Here is a 22,005-nt window from a genome sequence, read left to right as displayed (position 1 = left end):
GCCAACACACTGCTGACATTTAACAAATAACAGAACAAGGAGGGAATAAAATAACAGGGCAGCCTCAGACTTCCATCCCAGCTGACAGCAAAGGCCTTCAGTCTTCTCACAACCCAAGGGCTGATGAGCTTTACTGAACAGAGTAATTTTCCTGAGCCACCTTCCAGGAAGTTTTACATTAGAGGCAACAGTCAAGAACAAGGCTATTCCTGTGTCCATTAGCAAAAAGCATATCTGTTCTGGGAATTAAAATAACCTTTATGTACCTATCTACAGTCTTCATATTACGTATTTCATACAGTAAATGTTTGTCTATTGCTCCTTATGAGCATCTATCTTTCAGCTCATCTGTTATGAATTTCGTAAGTTCCACCTTTTTTTACATCAGTCCTAAGTTTCTAAACTACAAGTGGATGACTCCAAGGAGAAAAGAACAGAATATTCAAAACATCTTCACCACTAACCTTTGAAAGCTACTTTCATTATCAATAGTCTCAATACAAGTCCTAACAAACATCTCAGAATTCTTCCCTACAGCTCTGACCACCAGTCTGTGAAAACTCTACCACAACAGCTCATCAGTCTGGCTGCAATTAACTGTATGGAATAGCAACTGGAATTATTAACATATTTACACCACTGGAGTCCTAAGAGGAATGGCTATACTTTATCACTGCTTGTCCATAACACACAAACCTAAAGTCAGGGTATCAAAAGAAAAATAATTGATAACAAAATGAAAATAATCAATGCTGCTCTTCTTTAGGGTAATTTGGTAATCAATGAAAATTAAGCTACTTGTGTATCATAAAAGACAGGAAACAAATTCTGAGGTGGTCTCCAGAAGCCTCTCTGCTCTGACTCCTAAATTGGCCTTGGACAAATAAAGAATGAACTAAGATACAGACCCACTTCCCTTATTATTTACAGTAAAGCCAGCCAACACTGCAGATCCAGAACTGAAGCTAAATGAGATCATAATCATTTGCCTCTAAAAACAGCTATAGAAGGCAGGTAAGAAAAAGGGAAGCACTAATATGCACACTTCAACACTGACTAAAGCACAGTAAAGAAAAATGTCATATAAATATCCCTCTTGCCTAATTGTCATATTGTAACAACTCAGTACTTCAACCTCATGGGACATTGTCCCTTAATCTAGACCTTACTTAAATACATTGTAAAACTACATCCAGAATTTCACTCAGTAAAAATACAAAAAAAAAATTCAACATCATTTTAAAACAATTCACAAACTTCATGTTAGAATACTTAATGAAGGGGAAAAAACCCCTACGAAGTTACTTATCCTGTCCTTGATACTCAGCTTGGGCAGTTAAATAGAGAAGCGTTCTATTTGGCCACTTCAGCAGTTTCCACAAAGTTGATGAAAGACTTGCTACATGACCAATCAGTGTCAACACATGAAATGCCTTCTCATAGTTACACAGTTTTAGCTGTATGTCTTTGTATGCATAGGATCACAGAGAAAAAAATCACAAGGCCATCCCTTGAAACCACGCTGACATATTTAGTGAGAAATAAATACTGGGGAGTATTGAAAACCTACCCAGAAATACTTCCCTAATTTCCCTTGCTGACAGCACACACACACAAAAATACTGTATTTCAGGAACTAATTACAAGAAATAGAAACAAAAGAAAGCAACAGCTAGGTAAGACCACCATTACAGAGAATCACTTAAGCATCAAAGCTTTTCTGAGCTCGTGCAGACTGAAGAGAGAGAAGAAAATTGAGGATGTTTCTCTCACCTTGGAATAAAAATGCTTTGCTGGCATTGTGTAGTCCTGACACTTGTGTTACCCCCAGGGTTGTATTCACCAGATCCAGTTCTGTGATGATATCAATTTGTAAGTCAGGATCCATTCCAAATCCTACAGCTGTTGGAGGCAGAGAGAGTTAGATCAATTTTTATTTCAAATCAGGTAATGGAAAGAATAGACAAGAATATCTAGCACAGACATTTCTAGCACCTTCCCACTCACACACACACTGTACACAGTAATTACTTACAAGACATTAACTGTGCTGCAGGAAAGAGAACATATTCTATTCCAAGTCTTTCAATTAAAATATTTCCTTCCCAGAGATTTTACTACACATGTGTTAAAACATTCTAAAACTGATACATTTATCCAATATCTTCAAAAGGTTAAAGAGTAATAAATAATGAAAAGCATAACCACCTATGCAAAAGGATGAGAGATATTTGCAGCATTCATCTACTGGTGACACTATTTCCAGGGAGATGTAAGGACTAAAAATTCCTCTCACATTTCCTATGTAGTGCGACCAACTGACCAGGCCCACAGTTCATCCCCTAAATGTAATCCATTTTCCCAAATGGACCAAAGGACCCTGGAGCAGATATGGCAGCAGGGCAAAGAATACCCTCCTGTAGACTAAGAGCCTTGGGTGACTCACCAAGGTGTTTGATATTGCATCTGAAGCATACCTCTGTTTCTGCCAAAGCCTACCTACAAACAACACACATTCACTCACTCAAACCAGCTGCAGCACCTCTGGGCTGCAGGAGCACCTACTGGAAAAGCACAAATCTAAACCTGAAATTCATAAAAGACTTATGCCCAGGAAAAGCCTGGGTATTCTTCAATCTAGTAGGAACCTGATGGGATTGACATAGAAGACAGAGACTCCAGAAGTTCGAACATGCTATATTGGAAAGCTCAGGGCAACTTGATGGTTAGCACACCAAATTCATCAAACATACATCCTTTTTTCTAGGGATGAGAAGATGACAGCCTGACCTCAGTGTTTCTCTCAACACAGCAATAAGAGTGACATGAGATCTGTGCCTGAGACATAGGTCAAATATCTCATGTGGAACCCAAACACTTTCCTAATCAAATTTTTCACTAACATCATTAGTAACAGGAATAGGCTCCAAGAATGAAATCCTGACACAGCTGAAGTCAAAGGTAAAAGTCCCATTGACTTCCATGGAGGAAGGACATTACCTGTAAAGCACGTTCAGATTGATTTCCACTAAGTAGACTTCACATTAAGGTCTAAATTGGTTGATTTGTTATTCCAAGACTATACTTCTGGATCATTTAAGCAGCAAGTACTCTAGTTTGATTCTTTGAAAGGCTCTGAGAAATTACTGAGGTGTACAGAACGAACAAGAACTTACATATACTACTCATAAATCTTCTGCACTTGCTCTTTTCCTCAAGGATGAAAAGTTGTTGGAATAACATGTTGTGCTAACGTAGAGGATTCTACTCCACAAAGGACAGAGCACTAAAAAGTACTGAAAATACAGCTTTAGGAAGTCTCTAGCAACCTTACTCTACAAGAAAAACTAAGATCTGGAGGCATGTGATGGAACTGAGGCTCCAAGAGCGCTGACATATCCACGCATACACTGTGCTTTCATAAGGATATGGGGATAACCACCTTTTTGTAGAAAATTGGAATTGGGAGAATATTAAATAACCCAGATAAACTTCTCCAAAGATAAAAACTTCCCGGATAATCAGCAACATTATCAGACTTTTAGTACTATCTTTGACTTCCACCCTAGGCACTCAGGCACTGAATGACCACAACTGACACCGTCCACACTGATGACAAAAAACACCTTCCCCTCCTGGAATAAAGACCAGCACCAAAACAAGAAAGGACTTGTTATCCTTCTAAGGTTTTCATTCAGAAGAAAAACAGCACAGTGTAAATTGTGTGAAATATACCTATCAGCAAAGACAAGTGTTTGCCATCCCTGTGAGAAACAGAGTATGCTGTCCCTCATTAGAAAGGGGTTACATCTATTCAGACCAGTCATAATCTACTAATATGAAGGGAGATCAAGTAGGTACTAAAACTTGCTCAACAGAAAGGATAAACTGTGTTCAGTAAAACAAATCTCAATCCCATTAAAGTAAGTGAAAACTCTATCACAGCCATCAACAGGGTAGGGACAGAAACCACAGCAAGCAAGTATAGGCACTTCCATAAATCACAGTAGCTCCACTGCTCTATTAAAGCTGTTTATTCCACCCTGAATACCCAAGGCTCAACGAGTATACACAACTGGAGCTCCACACGGTTCGACCAACGAAGGATCTTGTGTGACAGCTTCAATGTGTTCTCTTCCAGCTTTTAAAATACTTTGGAAACAGAGACCATTTCTAATGTCACAGTAACTACTTAGCAAGAGTCTACACCACTTTAAATACCTAGTCATTTTCCTGAGCTGGATCATCAGATGGCAGCAGGCACTCAAATGCCTAGTTAATAATTAATAAATAACAAATCAGCAGTTTCAGTATAATAACCAAGTCTCCTTTTCCCCTGTGTTCTCCCCCAGTCTATTCAGAAAGATATGACAAGCGTATCAACCACACTTGCACATAGTATTTTATGCTGTCTCTTTCCAGTAGAAATACCATCTCTTTCTGAAGTAAAAATTAAGCATCAAGCTGTTTGCTTTCACTGGAGAGCTGTGCACCACCTGGGCCTGATTCTGGATGATGTTACTTTCAATTCCTATTTCAAGTAATTGGGCCATTCCCCTTAAATCAGTGGCTCACACAAGCAACACTCCAAATGCTTCAGGCAGGTGGGCGGGAGTAGAAATCATCTCAGGACTCGGTGGATTCGGCCCAGTGTGAGCTGAAGGCACTACAGTAGATTAGAGGATTAAGCCATATAATTATGAATGATGTCACTAGGAAATCCCTAAAATAAATTAATTCTGCCTTACAGCTCTGTCAGCTTTTATTCTCTGCTTCTGCCTTTATCACACCCAAGCACCAGCAATCATGCCATGCTCTATCTAGCTAATGTGCAGCCATGCAACATATGCAGCACATTTATAATCTCCTGCACATGTGTAATGTGCTATTGGGGATGGAAAAAATAGAAGTGTGCCTTTTACTTAACGCACATTCAACACAATCAAGCCATTTGTACCCACGTGAAACCATTCAAACGGTAAAGACGAGGCTCTAGAAGAGGCATTTTGCTCTCTTTCACAACTTCGATGGCAATTGTTGCATACAGAGAACTTTCCGAGTAGCAGAGTTTTTGGTCCTGTTGACCATTTAAAAACCGCTGTATGCACTATCAGGAGTAACACCAACATGAAAAGAATGGGCAGTATTTTCTTCCAACTGTTTTTATGCCGCATCTCTCTGTAGATTTTGATGAGGTTATAATTACTGTAAGAATTTAATTATAGAATATTAATTCCTTTGCACTTTTGATAATTGTGTCGGGTGGTTTCCTTGAGAATAGCTACAAGCACCACGGAGAAACGTACCCTTCAGCAGCTCCCACCGAGGAGGAGCGGTACGCGGGACCAAGAACAAAGCCTTCGTAAGGAAGAAGCGGTTTTTGGGTCGCGCTATCTGGAGAGATAGCGGAGCCGGCATGGCACCGGCTGGAATAACACGCTTGCAGCCGCATCACGCCCATAGGGCCGCGCCCCCCGCCCGGTACCGCGGGCGGCACCGCGCGGCACCGCGCACCACCGCCCAGACACGGCCCCGGGGCCGCCACCCGCGCACCGCCCGCCCGGATCCGCGGCGGCCACCGCTCCTCCGCTCCCCGTCCCCGCGGGGCGCAGCCCGCACGCCGCTCTCGCAAAACTTTCCCACGCCTGCCGCCAGCCCCCGCGGAGCGGCCGCCCCGCCGGGGACGAGCCCGGCTGCTCCCCGCGGGGCCCCGCGCCCGCCCCCCTCGGCGCAGCGGGGGGTGCCCGGGCCCGCCACGGCCCCCGGCCCCTCACCTGCCCCGGCTGTGGCCGCACACACCCAGAGGAGCGGGAGGAGCCCCATCGGCGCTCCGCGGGCGGCGGCCCCTGCTGGCTCCCTCCCCGGCCGCCGGCAGCTGCTGCGGAGCCGCATCGAGCCCAGCGGAGCCGAGCGCAGCCTCCGACGCGCGGAGCGGCTCCAGCAGGAGGCGGCGGCGGCTCCGCCCGCTGCCCAGGCGCGGCCCCGACGCCCCCGCAGCGGGGGCTCCCCGCCCGTCCCCCGCCGTGACGCGCGCCCCCCCCGGGCCTCGCCAGCGCCGCCGCCCGGCCTCGCTGCGCTCCGAGCGGAGCGGCCCCGGCGCGGGGAGCCTCCACTGCCCGCCAGCTCCTCTCTCCGGAACGGGAAGCCCCCGAGCCAGAGGGGCCCGCCACCCGCTGCGGCACGTCCGGGCGGGTGTGAAGTGCGGCCGCGCAGCTCTGCCGGCGGCTCCGGGGCACCTTCCCCTTCTTCTCGACTTAAGAATCAACCCTCATTAACTATTTACTCTTAGTAATAATTTATGCCACGTATGAATAAACAAAAAGAAGTTCTGAGGTATAATACAGAAACCTGTGCCGTTCTTTGGCTTCTTGCATGTCCTTGCTCAACTCCCTTAACTGTTCTTTCATGCATCTAATGTGTAAAAGGGAGGTAAAGTATTTAAAGATATTCATGAGCCGTATGAGCATCTGCTCTGATAGCTGTTCTAAAACCTGTCTTCAAGCATTTCTTCGCTCTAGCCTTTTAAATTGTCTCGGTGCCTGGCAAGGAACACACTACCACATGCCTCGGTTATATGCAATATTTTTCCCTGCAGAACACCTGATTTAATTTTGAAGGACAGTTTATTGGCCCCAGATGATGTTCCCACCGTACTGAACAGAAGCAAAGTGAGATTTCTAGTTGATCTGCAGTTGAAAGCCCCAGGATCATCCTCTCTGCTGCTTCCCCTCATTGTGATTTTGTGCTGCACAGTGCAATTTCTGGCCATCTTAAATGTTAAATAATAAGCTGTAGATTTGCACAAATTTAGGATGACACCATAAAAATCATACCCATCTTAGGGGTGCAGTTTCATTCATACACATTTACACTGGCAAGAACAAACAGTCTGACTTGGTTGCCTAATTACTTAATTAGTGAGATGTCTGGAAACAGCTGTTCCTGGCTGCCAGCAAGGTAATGCACTCCAGGAAACCTCTGGGGTGGCTACTCAGAAAGCACATCAGTAATTTATTTCCAGTGTATCTAAACAACTTTTTCTTCAACTGTAACTTTCCAGCTTCTTCCCTTTGGCTAGGGTGTCCTGATGTCAGCCATGGGGCGAGAGGAGGTGTACGCACATAGTATACAAGTGTGTGTGGGTATGCACAGATATTCTATATAACCATAGCAACAAGAGAGAGAGGCAATGGTACCTCAGCAAGTGAAGACACACCCCTCTATTCTGTCCTGCTAACATCAGGGTTCTGCATAGCAGTTACTATCTGATTTTAGATTTCTTTTTTTGGTGAACAGGTCTGTACATCCAGTTCCTGTTAGCTTATATCTGTTTGTGCTTATCTGGTAGTAAAACCATTGTCTATCTAGACACCAAATTGGATCTAATTGAAGTTTTTCATTTTTCACTTGATGCAGAGTCTTAAGTGAATATGTCATTTAAACTGGTCATGGATACATTCTTGAACTGATCTGTTTAACCTAAGCCTGGATTAAATTCTGTTTATAAAAAAATTACTGTGGGTACATGCAAAAATTTGCAAAAATGTTATCAGCTGTAAAGCACAGTTTCAAACACATCTTGAGCAATCTCAAGGAAAAGAATACCCTAACCATTACTGATTTGTTCTTCTGTTCACCAGAAGCATCCTAATGCCCACAGGTACTGCAAAAAGTAACACAAGCAGCTTCGTAAAAAGAGCTCTGAAAAAAGCTGGGCCCACAGTTGTGACTCTTCCTATAGTCCAGCTCAATGCCCAAATGTTCACACATTTGGAGAGCATTTGGAGAGCACATATGTTCAGCTGTTCATATGGAGAAAGGATAGGGCAAGTGTATGGAAAACAAAAAATCCCCTTCTTGCAGCCAACACTATTCTTACACCTCCCTTAATGGCAACAAATCATCTCCCTTAATTGCCAGAAAATCTGATTTTCTGGTATGTTCTTATGGGAAGCATAAATATCTGAAAAGACTGACTTCCAGATAAGAATTAAAACTGTGTTCCTGAGTATTCATAGCAATTTAAAAAAAAAAAAATCTGGAGGCACTTTTGCAAGAACGAAGCACTTGTCCTGCAAACTGAGCTGGATTTCAGCTCAGATAATATTCTTGTGAATATTGTTCTTGCACTCTCCATTGGTCATTGAATGCATCTTGGTTTTGACCTAAATTATTGTGAAGTTGCTAACTGTGTAGCGTTAAACTGTTGCTCCTGCCAGCCACAAAGCTTGTGACATTTTGTCGTTTGAGGAAGGATTTTTGAGTAGGCCCAGTGTCTCTCTGAGCAGTTGCAGGGCTGTCTGTGTGCCACAGCTAAAACACAGTTGAAAGCAGTATTACTTCAAGGGTGTCTGAATATGTGTGGACTCAGTTGCCAGCTGCGCTGCAAATGCTGGGAAACAGCAGTGCTTCCACCTGGGCGGGGGGAATTTTAAAAAGCCCACCACTTGTAGTTCCTGGGGTAGAAAACCTCCACGATTTACAAATAAAGCTTGTGCCCCTGGAAAGCCTGGCTGCACGGGGACACTTGAGCTCTGTAAGAGGTGAGTTTGCTTTGCTGCCAGTAGAGGGCAAGAATTAGCAGCAGCACTTAGACTTGAATACTGTGAAGAGTAAGTGGGAAGGAAGGGGGGATTACTGTATGCCATGCTTGCCTTTACCCACTGACAAACACTTATAAAGGACTATATAATCAGTTCACCGGGCTAGAAGTATCTGCTTTAGGGTTTACAACTAAATAAGTAACTAACAAATCCATCAGAGTGAAGCCTTACAAAGAAAAGCATTTGTCTACTTCTGTATGCAGTCAAGGAGCAATATTTACTTCTCTTTTTATTATTTTTATTAAACACATAGTTAGCTAATGTTTGAAGACCAAGAAGTCTAAAGTAAACTTTACAGCTGATTAATCCATTTGGTATAAGGTGTGCCCTTCAACCTCCACACTGGAATACATAGGAATATATACTCCACACATAAGAATTTCAGCACCAAAAAACTAAAATTATTTCAGACTAAGTACATCTGTAAGCAGTGTAGAAGAACATGTGCCTATCTTCCAGCTGTTAAATAACATGCATTGGTTTAAATTGTGGCCATGGTCAGTCCATACAACCAAGTTAAAAGGACATGGATTTTTATCCATGTTTATCCATGTTTTATCCATGTTTATCCATGAGTTTAAGGATTTGATGCAGTAGATGCCTAGTGGTGACAGCAAATGACTCTCTCCCATTGTATGTGTTGTATCATTGATTTATGCTGGTTGACTCTGGGGGTTTGACACATTCCATATGATTCAATTTTTCATCCTGAAAAGGGTGTTAATGGCACTCAGCTTTCTCTCAGGACTCTCATGATGCTCTCTGGTAAGTTCAGACTTCTCCAAAATGAAATCCGCCTGCACACATGATGTACAAAGAATGGCTGTAATCTCCCACCAACAGGTCCTACCACCTCCTTTACCCATGCATGCACATTTCAGAGAAATACAAGCTTAAAGACAGGACAAACTTAAGCAGTCCTGCCACCCAGCTATAGAGTAGTCTTCAGATTCAGACCCTTGCCTGAAATGAATCATGCTCTTGGCACAAGTATCTCTTGTGCTACCACTTTTGCTGACATGTTGTGATGTCATGCTTCAGTGCTCTATTTGGGGAAAGTTTCTCAAAAGCTCGTGTCTGCCAACAATGAAACAGGTTGGACCAGTACCATTTCCACAGCAGGCTGGGAAGGGAAGAACCTGCTTTCCAAATCAGTGCTGTGGCACATGGCCCTCACCACATGGCAGGAATTCAAACACAAGGTACAGTAACACCAGAAACTGTTACTTACACTTTCCTTCTTCACTTGCTCCTCCTTTCAGCCTCCCATTTACATCTCCAGCACATATGAACCTCTCTTGTTTTTAACAGTTTAACAACCTTTGGGATAATTGAATTGATAGGATAAGAAGGATTTAAACAAATCCAGTTGGTCCTCTGTTAAGCAATCAGTTGTTCCACAACATACAGAACACTCAATAGTTAAGAATAGTTAAGAAACCAGCTCTTTAAATGATACTTGATTCTGCATCCTCCTCTCCCTCTGCAACATCCCCATTTCCCAGGAGGGCTGTTTCCAGTTGCTGCTCAATGTTTCTAACAATCAAATGGATCAGTTCTGAAGATACCGTAAGGCTGTGTGTTAAGTAAGAATGATATTTGTGGTGTGTGTTGGGTGGGGAAGCCAGCTGTGGAAAAAAAGAGACATTTCATTCACCAGAAAAGTTGATGTAATTTCTGTTTTAAACACTGGACATTTATTTAGAGTCTTTAGAGCCCATACATTGTTGAATAATTTTAATTTATCACATCCAAATATATTAGGCAAATATATAATACAATAAATTGCTTTTGTACACATAAATACAAAATTTGAGGTAGGGCCTCAAGAATGATGATTCTGAAATTAACAACATACAGCAACATAATATGTACTACATGAGATACATATGATGCATTCTTTGTAACAATATATCTTTTGCACATACAGCAAATGAAAAAAAAAATTGTAGTGATCTGGTTAGGGTACAAATCTTTATCCATAGGCAGCAGTACCCCATAGATTGCCTGTAAATATATATATATATATATATATTTATATATGACATTACGCAAGTAATTAAGATTTAACCCATCAGCGATGGGTCCGTAATAAAGTGCCATAGGACACAGGGAGCAAATTCTCAGCTGGTGTAAATTGTCACAGCCCCAGACAAAGCTGTGACAATTTATACCAGCCAAGCATCTACTTTACAAGGTAATACAACATGATATAAAGGACAGATAACAATATGGTTTAGTCAATTTTCCTATCAATGGAAGATAGCTATAAGGCAAATGGTTACCTGAAGATGTATTTAAATGTTATGGGCAAATAAAATATTGCAAGCATTAAGATCCAACCTAGTCCCCACATTATGAAAAACCCCTCAGGAAAACCTTCTGTCTTTGGTAATAGGCTGCCTGAGGGTGACAAAGGCAGAAATCCCAATCTCCCCTCCTTCCTCAAGTCACTGACCTGAGCCCCTCAGGAATGTCAAGCTTTGACCGTTTTCCAGGTACCTTACGTATACACCATCTAACTGCAAACCAAGAAACAAGTGTCTCTTACAACAGCAGAATAGAGGTCAAAAAGCTCTGCTGTCTGTGAGACCACAGTCCCTGCAAGTCTGTCCTTGATTGCAAGAAGTGGAACTGCAGAATAAGAAACCAACAGGAGACCAATGACTGCCATAATTAATCATTGCTTTAACACAGGTAAAAAGAAATCATATTATCCATACAACTGTACACCACAAAAAGACCAAAGATATTTAAAATCAGTTGGGTGTTGGAATTTGATGGTAAGACATAGTCACACAGTGTATCAGAAACAATGATCTTCAGTGTGGAGGCACATCTAATGTGGCCATTGGAGAAGAAATGAATTAAAAGACTACTTGGACTCAATTGAAACATCATATAAAGACAATCCAAGTCTTTCTCGATTAAGGGTCATTTTGTTAAACCCTTCTTTTGGAAACAAAGTGCTGCCTCGTCTAGCTGAAACACAGATTTTGAACATTGCATATTAAAAACACTAGGAAGACCCCCAAAGAATTTGAAGATGGCAAGCATTTGCATTAGATGTAGTCTTTAATGCATACAATAATGTATCTCAGCTCATTCAGAAATTCAATTTAATTTCAAAGAAAAAATATGCATCATAATTTCACCAAATTTAAACATCTTTTACTCACAAGATAGATAGATCTGAAAGTACACACATCACTGTTTTACTAATATGGCTTTTCCCGGTCCTTTTTTTCTTTTAAAGGGCTTTACTGTTATGCTATTAGTTATTAAATTTATTTTTAGAAAATTATCAAAGTACATGCAAACTTTCCTTAGAACATGGTAAATTAAGTGCATTCCCAAACTTCAAGGTAATTTCTCATTTAAAGAAGACACTGCTGGTTAATTTAATCTCAACTTTCAGATTTGGACAATAAAATACTCTAGAAAAATTCTCATGTGACCAAAATAGACCCTTGCTTTTCACATGCAGTGAAAACTCCACATCTTTTGTGATTTTTGTATGCATTTCTCCCCTTTTCCAAAGATTTTTGCAAGCCTAGCAATGGGGTCAAAGCTGAAGACAAAGATTAGTTAGCAAAAATTCACAATCATCTGTTTACAGAGTTTCAAATTTAAGCCTAATACTGTACTAATGACTTTGCGGGCACAGGAACAACATCTAAATTAAAAGCAAGCAGATTAATTACATAAATCATGGAAAGCAATTCAGCCACAATTTCATATACAGTCTGGTTTGATAATCTAAGCCAAAAGATATATCCCAGCAGTATTCCTTCAAATGGTATCTCATAATCCAGGTAGGCAGTAACTGACATCCTTACACTGAGGGAACTTTATGGCAGTGAGTTAATCCCAGTTCCAAGGCATGCCTTGAGACAAGCCAGTAAGTGAAAGGATTCAGTTCTCTCAAACTATTTGACTGTATTTTCTCTTTTTTAAAGAGGACCAAATCTATGGATATTCGTTGAAATTTTTTAATTACAGTAGTAGCAAAAACTGGCTTGGTCCAAAAATCAAACCAAGATGCAAGGGAATATTGGTCAATAGAGACCCCAAGTGATTTATCCCAACATAAATATATAATTCCCAAGACAGGTGCTGACTTAAGTTCCTTTCTGCACTCGGGGAAGGTCCCTCAACCCCACCTGGGAACCAAACTTCCAGCTCATCCTTATGGACCTTCATGAGGTCAAATATAGCATGGCTTCTCAAACCTCCCTCTGTCAGGAAAATAAAAGCCAGAGGTAAGAAGAGCAAGTCTTTCATTAAAATAGCAGGCAAAGCTGAAGCAAGGGGGAGCAGCTTTAAGGCAGAGAAGCTCACAGTCTTGCTGCTGTGTGAGACAGCGACCAACAAGAGCCTGTAGAGCGGAGATTCAGGGGTCATTGTAAAAGCTTGTGGAATCTGCCCTCCCTGCTCTGGATGACAGCCCCTGATAGTGCTTCACTTGTTCTGTGTGAGGATTAAAGGTCTCCAGCAGTGCCTAGAAGTGGCAACACTAATTGCCCCATGAATGAGGAAGTTCAACAAAATGATTAATATATTTCATATACATATATATATACACACACAGCGAAAAGGAGTTAACAATTTGTGGAAGTGTTACTTTAAGGTTAAGTTTTTTGTTTTCTTCAGTGGGATGAAAACAACGCACCTACTGATCTATGGACACACATGAATTGAGGATTTACCTGAGACCCTGTAATATGAAGACAGGCAGACAAAAGAATGGGATAGAAACAGTCCCCTGAAAGGAAAGGACATTTACAGGCTACTACAGCAGTGTCTGTGGGGAGGAAAAAACTGGCTAAACTACTAAGCTCATCATTTCTACACTGACTGGTAAGATATTTATAGGGACATAAAACATCACTAGCACACACTACATGAACACTGATCACCATTTAAAAATATCATATATGTATGTATAGGATATAGTAAGATAATAAAGGTTAAATTTTGCCAATTATTGAAGATATATTTTTCTCCCTCATTCTAGTGCATTTACAGTAAGTTGGGCTAATTTTCTATTTAGGTAAATAAATGTATTCTTAAAAAGCTCTGTTTTTTACTCTGCCCAATAGGGAACAAAACTATTTAAGTCTAATATTCATATGACTGCATATATCTGATTTCTAAAATGTAATCGTTGAGGATGTTCTACTGCTTTGTTTATGATGGCCCTCTACTAGATTATCCTTTCCCCCCAATCCTTGCATTTTCTATCTCTAATGTTGTGTCTGTGTGGATGACTGCAGTGATTAATTATTGTGGATTTGGGGCTTTTTATTTAATGAAAATGTTTTAATGAAAAAAATACCCTATACATGTTTCAGAGAAAATAATGTTTTGAAGAATTTACGTGCTATATATATAATATATAGACAAGTGGGGTCCTGCTATTTCCCCATTGGCTGAAAGAGAAGAATACACCATCTAATGGTTATAGGTTATATAAAGGTGCTTATAGGCAAATGAACAGGGAGTCACAAAGTTGAACAGCACATCTAACTTCTAATAACTGCTTTCAGGTGGTAACTAGACTACACTTACCACTGTAAGAATACAAAGTTAGGCACAAATTATATGATGGCTTCTTAGGAGATACTGTAAACAAAAGCAGAGAAAGAAGGAAAATTATGTTCAGAGTATTGGAGCAAAGTGACTAAAACCACAGGTGCGCTTGGCTTGGAACAAGTTGTCAGACACTTTGTAGAACTGAGGCATACCTAGTCGAAATGATAGATACCAAATTATCAAAAGAAACATATGACAGGACTTCAAACAGTGATACCCATAGAACTCATTCTGGCACCATTTCCAAACCACTTCTAGACTCAAATGCAGTTTAGTCGCAGTCTCAATTATAATTTTTAGAAATGCTGTTATTGTTTTTCTACTTGGAAAGATCAAATGGATTATTGTGTTTCTGTTCTCACTCCATATATTGCTTCCTGGTGTGCTGTTTCAAGGCTTTCCACTTGTTTAAATAACATAACAGTGCCTCCAAGTTAGTATTAATCATAAAGGAAGTGTGCAGACATGATGGGTCAAGGTCAGCTGTCAGTGGAGAAAAAGCAACCCCATTGATACAGGAGCAATATGCTGGATTTACATCAGGACTACAGGAGATCCCGTTCTTTGCTCACTTCCACCATTTTTGAGGGCTGAACCTTCCTTGGAATACACTGGTAGCAAAATCCTAGTCCCATCACAGCTACCTGTTATAAAGGGTGCTTTCTGGAAATGGGTCAAACTGCACACCTCATTTCCTCCAAAGACTTTGGTTGGTTGGTTTTGTTTATTCCTATAACTAACAACACCTGGTTATGTCATCTGTCACACACAGGGCTTCTGCTGTGTCACTGGGTACAGAACATGTCATGGGCATCACCTACACCTGGAAGTGGTCATTAGGCCTCCTCTATGGCATGCAACCCTAAGTCCTGCTTTCCTAAGCAACCACTTTCAGGCAATGTGGAAAAGAAGAAATGGTGGGTGAAAAAAAAATGGAAAAAAAAAAATCAGAAAAATTTGACAATGTTATTGCCACCCTTTTGTAATAATTACTAGCATTGGGTTCCCAATTCCATATCCTTCACGGGCAGTTTAAGTCCCAGAGAGGAGGTTCCCAGCGGATCAATCATGTTCCGGTAACGTTCACCACGGTGCTTCGCGAGAAATGGACCCCAGTCAGGCTGTGGAGAGCACACCAGCTTGAGCCGCTATGGTAGGTGAGAGAAAAGAGAGTCTCATTTGGTGTCATGGAGCAGAATTACAATGCAGAAGAAGTGAGGATAGGCTCAAGATTATTGATGATGGCCCTGCAATGCTCCACTGCTCAGCGTTTGTTTTGCACAAAGTTTTCAAGACTAATAGCAAATAAAGTGTCCAGGTTTGATTATACATTCTCCCCCACACCATGTGTGGGGAGCTCAGAACTACTGCCACAGACTGTGAGGCTCTCTTACTGAAAGATATGTGCACAATTACTTAGCCCAACGGTCTAAGCAGTGGGTAAGTGCATTCAAATAATTGGATTTCTATTTAGCGTATTTCCCCAAAGTATACAAACTACCAAAAAGTAGTACATCACTATGAATGAACCAAATTTTAATTCTGAGATGACAAAACGTTTCGTTTCTATCTACAGGAAAAAAGAAAGAGGAGAATGTCATCTGGCAAACAACAAAAATTTTCTGATCTTTCCACTGAGTACTTTATTGAATATGTAATTTGATTAGTACATTCACAGATAAAAAGGAAAGAAAACATATTTTTGATGACTTAAGAGGGAACAATTATATGTTTATTACCTAATAAAGTGAATCAGACCTCTCTATCAGTTATTTTAATCTCTGCTTAATTACCAGTTTGCAACTTTTACCTCCCAAATCAACTATAGTAATTTTATGTAGCAGACTCAATATTGAGGAAATAGCAGAATACAGCTGAAATATCTTCAGCAAAAACCCTTTCAAAACAGATCCAGTTCTTGGGGGTTTCCTTGGATGCACACCTGGAAAGGCAGTAAGGGAAGCACCCTATTTTTGTGGCAATATGTATGCCAGTTTTACACGTGAGAAGTTTTGAAACAGAACCATTTGTGTCAGCAAGAGAAGTTTATGAGACAAGGAACAAGTAAATATAATTCCACATTAGCTCATTTCCAGTAGGGGCAGTTGTCTCCTGACCCAGGCACTCCAGTCTGCTCTACCCAACAGCTGATGACCCTTTAGACAAGTGGCCTCACTGCCTACTGCTTGGATGCTCTCCCTAGGGTGTCCCACCACTGTGAAAATTCCTCTCCTACAAAATTCCTTTGCTCTATGGGAAGCAGAGAAGTATGGTCTTTTCCCTTAGGCATGTGTAGTGTGACATATTGAGAGACCTAAAAGATTATACTATTTTAGTATATTTTCTCTCCTTTTCATTTTTGAAGCAAGAAACTGCCCCAGTGGGATTTGCGGGGAAGCTGAACTGTGAAAGCGGCTACAAAAAGGGGAGCAAGTGTCTGTTCCTTCTCCCAAGGTGGAGCAGGCAGTGATGAGAAGACAGAACTGAGAAAGCCTCAAAGTCCTAAAAAAAGAGCATTGAGCTTCTCCAGAAGCCAGAGGCAAGGCAATGAAGGGATGAAATGCTGATATTGCTGTACCACACCCTGCCAGGGACTGAGGAGCCAGCAGGAGGGGAGCAGCCAGGGAGAGAGGGGGGTGACAGGCAGAGACAGGACACAGGAACGGGGAGAAGAAGGTGACCACCACATTTCTGAAGCAGTGGGGGGAAGTTCCAGGAATCCAATTAGCAAAATAAACAAAAGAAGCTTAAATTAAAAATAAAACTTGTAATTATTTTACACCCGGGTGTCAGAAAGGATCAGCTAATTCAAGAATAAAGAGATGAAGGGTAAAAGCAAAGATTGCCAGCTAGGTTTTATAACAAATAGTTTGAGATGCATGAAAAGCCTTCCCACTCTACATCTCATTCCTGGACTTCAGCGAGTGGCACAACTTGTGGAACACATCCTGCATGATTCCAGTACTGAACCACCCCTAACTTTGCACACAGGCAACTCCTGATTGACCTCTCCTAGTGCTGATTGCCAGGCTCCCTGGGCACGATACACACCAGCAGCTGAGGCTTCCTGTGGCTATATGCTTCTTTTGCAACAAGGCCAACAAATCTAGAAAAACTTTCTTCCAAGAAAGCCAAACAAAACCTCATTAAATTTGTCTAGATCCCATAAAACAAACCACTCCACAATTTAGGACCATGTTTTTTTGAGAAACTAGAAATAGAAGGTCTACATTTTAAATCAACTGAGCATCTCTTTGCAACACAATAACTAGTTTACCAGAAAGTAATCTGAGCAGTACTAGACATTCAATACCTCGAAAAGCAATGTAAAATGAAAGAGACAGTCTCCTGTGCCATATTTTTAAACAGCAAAAAGACAGAGGAATTACCTCAATAAATTTGCCGGGGGCTAGATGCATTTTTATCACAAACATAACTGGGATCCAGATGACTGAGCAGGCCAGCATCAGCCACCCGAGCACCATGGACCAGCCTGGGTAGTGGTAAGCTCCGTAAGTCATGGGTTCCCACTGGTAAAAACTGAAGCAGAGAATAAACTGGGAACAAGAAAGGAAAACAAATATGTTTGAGTAAGCAAAACAAGCCTGCTATGCAACAAATGGTGGGTGTCCACACACAGATTTGGTGTATATGGAATACAAATAAAAGTACACATACCTAAGGCAGGGTACTGCCAAAAACTCTAATGAATGGACTCCAGAGCCTGAATCTAATGAGTTTCAAGGAAATCTTGCAAAATCCCCAAACAATCACTGTATTTGTGCCAGAATAACTGAAATGAGAATTTTGTCCCTAGAGTAACATAGTTTATTACATGGTCTATTGTCAGTTTTACCTAATGTGATTATGCTAAGATCTCCATTTCACTTACTGTATGAACAGCAATATATCTGCTTACATTTGTGCATAATTCAGTAACTTTTGGAAAATTCCTGTGCTTGCAATAATTGCACATAGAAGATTTATAGAAGTATAACTAGGTGAAGGCACATATAAAAATGATCAGCTTTAGTTCTAGAGATGGGGAATCTAATGAAAGTCTAATATTAGGCTATCCAAATGTATCAAATTCAAATATTAGCTTTACAGAGGTAATAAGAGAAAAGAATTCATTACTTGGTTTTGCTTTGTATGTTTCCATTGAATAAAAATTTAATTATAACTCATCAGTGTCAATTTATTTCTCACTGTAACTTCACCAAATATTGCATTTGGAGGGAACAACAACACAGAACATGCAAGTTTAGAGAATAAACATGGTCAGTTCAAATTTGTTTCCCTTAACAAACAACATAATTCCCTATTCCCTGGTTGTGATTACTGACAGTGGCTATGAGCACAAGTTACTGACAGTAGCTATGAGCACAAGTCTGATTAGTAAAGGATCTGAGCAATTTGCAGAAAAGCCTTACAATTCCCTTCAGAAGTGTAAAATAGGGTCTAAGGCAGCATCTTGAAAATAACCACGGGGAAAAAAAAAAAAGAGAGAAAAAAAAACCATCCCATATGCACATGCCTTCATTCTTAACAAAGTCCCCAAGAGAAGATAAATACCACTGATGTCATCCTAACACTATAAACTGGACTATGTCTTCGAACTTTTTAACAGTGATTTGCAAACTACAGTCATACATTGTCACAATCAAACAATAGGTATTTAAGATAGATCTACCTTGTTTTCACACAGAGCAATACTGTAGTGCAGTGAAGACAACTGGTAAAGAAAATCTGTGTGAGAAAAGTAGACTACCTTCATTTTACCCATTGGAGAAATAATTCTCACCATAGAAAATTTAATTTCTTCACAACTTAGGATTTTGTTGAGTTCACCAAAACTCACTGATCCCTTAACACAAGCACTCCTGTCTGCGAAAACTAAACCTTTTCCAGTATTCAGGAAAAAATGTCCTCATTTGTGAATTAACAATTCTGAAAAGAAGTTATTAACTTCATCTAGTGCCTTTTTCTTCCCCCTCCAGGAATAAAAAGATTTGCCACCACTTACACTGCACTAAAGAACAGCACATACAGGAGCTTCCCAGCACATGAGCTGAAGTACAACTTCTCTGGAAGCATCAACTGCAAAAGACTAGAAAATCACTGCTTTGCTTCTCCACCCACCAGATGAGCTCATACTTACTGTTTCAAAATGTGTGTCTTTTCAGAAATTCCAGAAACTTTTCTTATCTTGTACCTGAACAGCTAAGAAAACTCACCAGGAAAAGCTGTGGCTGCCCCATCCCTGGAAGTGTTGAAGGCCAGGTTGGATGGGGCCCTGAACAACCTGGGATAGCAGAAGGTGTCCCTGCCCATGGTAGGGGGGTGGAGTGAGATGAGCTTTTAAGGTCCCTTCCAACTCCAACCATTCTGTGATCATGTGACTTGGAGGAACTATTTCATACCGCTGTGAAATAATGAGTATTTAAAACCCTACACAGATACAGAACTTTCTGCACCTGTGGTTCAGGCTTGAAGACTTCCAAGTGGAGGTACATGCTCTCAGAAAATATGGTGAAAGAAGTCTTTGTTGTTTTGTGCTGATTTGTCAAGCTGGCGACTTTTGAAATGGCTGAAATAATTATTTCATTTTTATGTCAAAATGATATGTGATTTCAGATTGTATCTCCACTTAGGTTAAAATGTAAAGGAGGCACTGTGTTAGAAACCTAGATGGCAAAGGAAGATACGGTTATTGGATTTGGAGCCCTGGACTTGAAAAATCTTTCATAGCTATGGTGAAATAGAGAACGTGACATCTTTTGATAAAATGGAGACCTAAACGTGAAGTAAATACTAACTGAATTTGAAGGAAGGAGTTGGGGAGGAAGTGAAAGTGGAAGATAAATAGGAAGAATAGCAAAAATAAACCAAACAGGCTGGATTTGTATGAAATGTACAAAGGGCTCCATTCCTCCCCCAGGGGGCGGCGCGGCCGCAGCCGCTGTCCCGCAGCGCCACCTCCCGGGGCCTGGGGGCGGGACAGTCCCGCTCCTCCCTCCTGTTCTCACTCGCCGTTCCACCTCGGCCTTTCCAAAGCATCCCTCTTAAATCAGTTTATGTGTCAGTAAAGTGCTCTTTTCCCTAGCCCAGTCTGACAGCAGACAGGAGGATCTTGTATTTTCTTTTCCTTATGCATACATAAATATCACACACACACACACACACACGCACACACACGCATAGATATATTTTCGTATACTATATATATTTTATATATATATATATTCATATACAATTATATATACTCATATACAATTTTTATTTTTATATATATGTACATATATGTGTGTGTGTATATGTGTATATATATTTGTATGTATGTACGTATATGTATATGTGTATATATATATGAGTGTATATATATATATATATTCATATACAATAATATATAATGCTGTCATGCAGTGGTGTGCCATAGCAGCATTTTGCATGGCCAGGAAAAAGCCACCGTTTTCCTGGTAGACTCACCATCTGTCTCCACCAAAAACACCATTACTTACACTGTTTCTACTACATACCCATGGCAAGAACACATGCACTATCTTTAAGTACCTGCATCCAAGTTCTAACTACTAGCACCCAGAAACATCATGAATAATGAACAAACAACAACAAAACTCTTTGGAGAAGATGTTAAATTTTTGTTTGCATTTGCTTTGCTTACTGTTAAAATAGTTGGGGTCACAAATGCCCAACAGACTCTCCAGAATTTACTTGGCTGGAATCCAATCATCATTTCTATATCTTCACAAAATCTTTGCAATCCTGTAAACAGCAAATGGAAAAACAATTAGGTGTGAAAGAAGCCAGCTGCAGTCTGCAACACAGCTCTGGTGTCCTCCTTTGTGTCTAACTACAAAAACACACTCCAACTTTTTGGTTGAAAACTTCCTTGGAGGAGCTAACTACACAGTAAAAAATGGGACTAATAGTGTGGGAACCATTCCAATAAAACATTTCCTTCTGAAGGATTAAAGCAATTGAGCCTTTACACTGACATTAGGTGTCATTAGGTGTTTAGTATGTTTTGTGTTAAAGCCTTAAAAATATGTATTGGGTAGCTGCAATTATTTGTCTATTTGTTTTATTTCCCTGTGAAGCTCAGCCTTATTAATATCTGTATACCTGCTTCAGCACAGACAATATTTCAGCTTCTCTGTAACTGCTACATGACTCGATCACAGCTGTAGCCCTTAGCATTGAAACTGATGTCCTGTTCTTTTTCACCTGATGCATAAGAGATATTTGAAATTCCTAGAGAGCACATGCAAATATTTTGAATTGTATTCAGTGCTGTCTGAACAAAAAGATAAAGCAATGTGTTAGTTCTTCAGATTATTGTATTGATTTCATCTATAAAGTTACTTGAGATAATAAAACATGTAAGATTGAAAAATGATATTTCAGCCACTCTGCAGCTCCCCCCAGGCAATGCCATGTGACAGGAAAAGGTTTGTTGGTCAGCAGCTGCTGTTCCCTGGTGGTTATTATTAAGTTAGCTATTAGTAATTTCAATATTAGTAATTTATCCAAAAGTTAAAATAACACCACTAAAATTGATTCCAGCTTTCCTAATTGTAATAAGAGTGAGGTCTGAATTCATCTGTCAGAAAATGTTAAAAATTCGGGCCAGTTTTATCTAAATTTTTCAAAGCATTATTCTGTGGCATTTTGTCTAACTTGCATGGTATAGGGAAGGCTTAAATACTGGAGAAAAGGTATGGAGTAAGGGAAGAAATACTTGTAACAAAAGTAATAAACTACTTTATTTCATATTGTATAGAGT

At 40.5% G+C, this 22,005-nt stretch overlaps 2 protein-coding genes across 7 annotated transcripts in view; both read right to left on the bottom strand.

Annotated features, from left to right (window-relative positions):
* NELL1 (neural EGFL like 1) overlaps positions 1-6,479 on the bottom strand; it is a 337,439-nt gene extending 330,960 nt beyond the window's left edge. For 3 of the 4 annotated variants that reach the window (XM_014260240.2, XM_088058094.1, XM_014260242.2), the window contains exons 1-2: positions 5,775-5,925; positions 1,774-1,902 (exon numbers count right to left, since the gene is read on the bottom strand). In XM_014260240.2, coding sequence (XP_014115715.2) covers positions 1,774-1,902; positions 5,775-5,892 — 247 coding nt within the window. In that variant the 5' untranslated portion in view covers positions 5,893-5,925. Of the gene's footprint in view, positions 1-1,773; positions 1,903-5,774; positions 5,926-6,348 lie in introns of those variants that run through there. The other variant, XM_088058095.1, reaches the window with a different exon arrangement.
* An 8,711-nt stretch (positions 6,480-15,190) lies between these two features.
* Positions 15,191-22,005, bottom strand: part of SLC6A5 (solute carrier family 6 member 5) — a 34,846-nt gene continuing 28,031 nt past the window's right edge. For all 3 annotated transcript variants that reach the window (XM_088057342.1, XM_088057341.1, XM_088057340.1), the window contains 3 exons: positions 20,884-20,984; positions 17,588-17,755; positions 15,191-15,346 (listed from right to left, as the gene is read on the bottom strand). In XM_088057342.1, coding sequence (XP_087913468.1) covers positions 15,191-15,346; positions 17,588-17,755; positions 20,884-20,984 — 425 coding nt within the window. The remainder of the gene's footprint in view (positions 15,347-17,587; positions 17,756-20,883; positions 20,985-22,005) is intronic.

The sequence above is a fragment of the Pseudopodoces humilis genome, chromosome 7, assembly GCF_049639895.1.
Source record: "Pseudopodoces humilis isolate 2021_Gansu_Grassland_sample_001 chromosome 7, ASM4963989v1, whole genome shotgun sequence".
Classification (NCBI taxonomy): domain Eukaryota; kingdom Metazoa; phylum Chordata; class Aves; order Passeriformes; family Paridae; genus Pseudopodoces; species Pseudopodoces humilis.
Note: the sequence above shows the minus strand (reverse complement) of the source record. Positions and strands in the feature narration are given on the sequence as shown.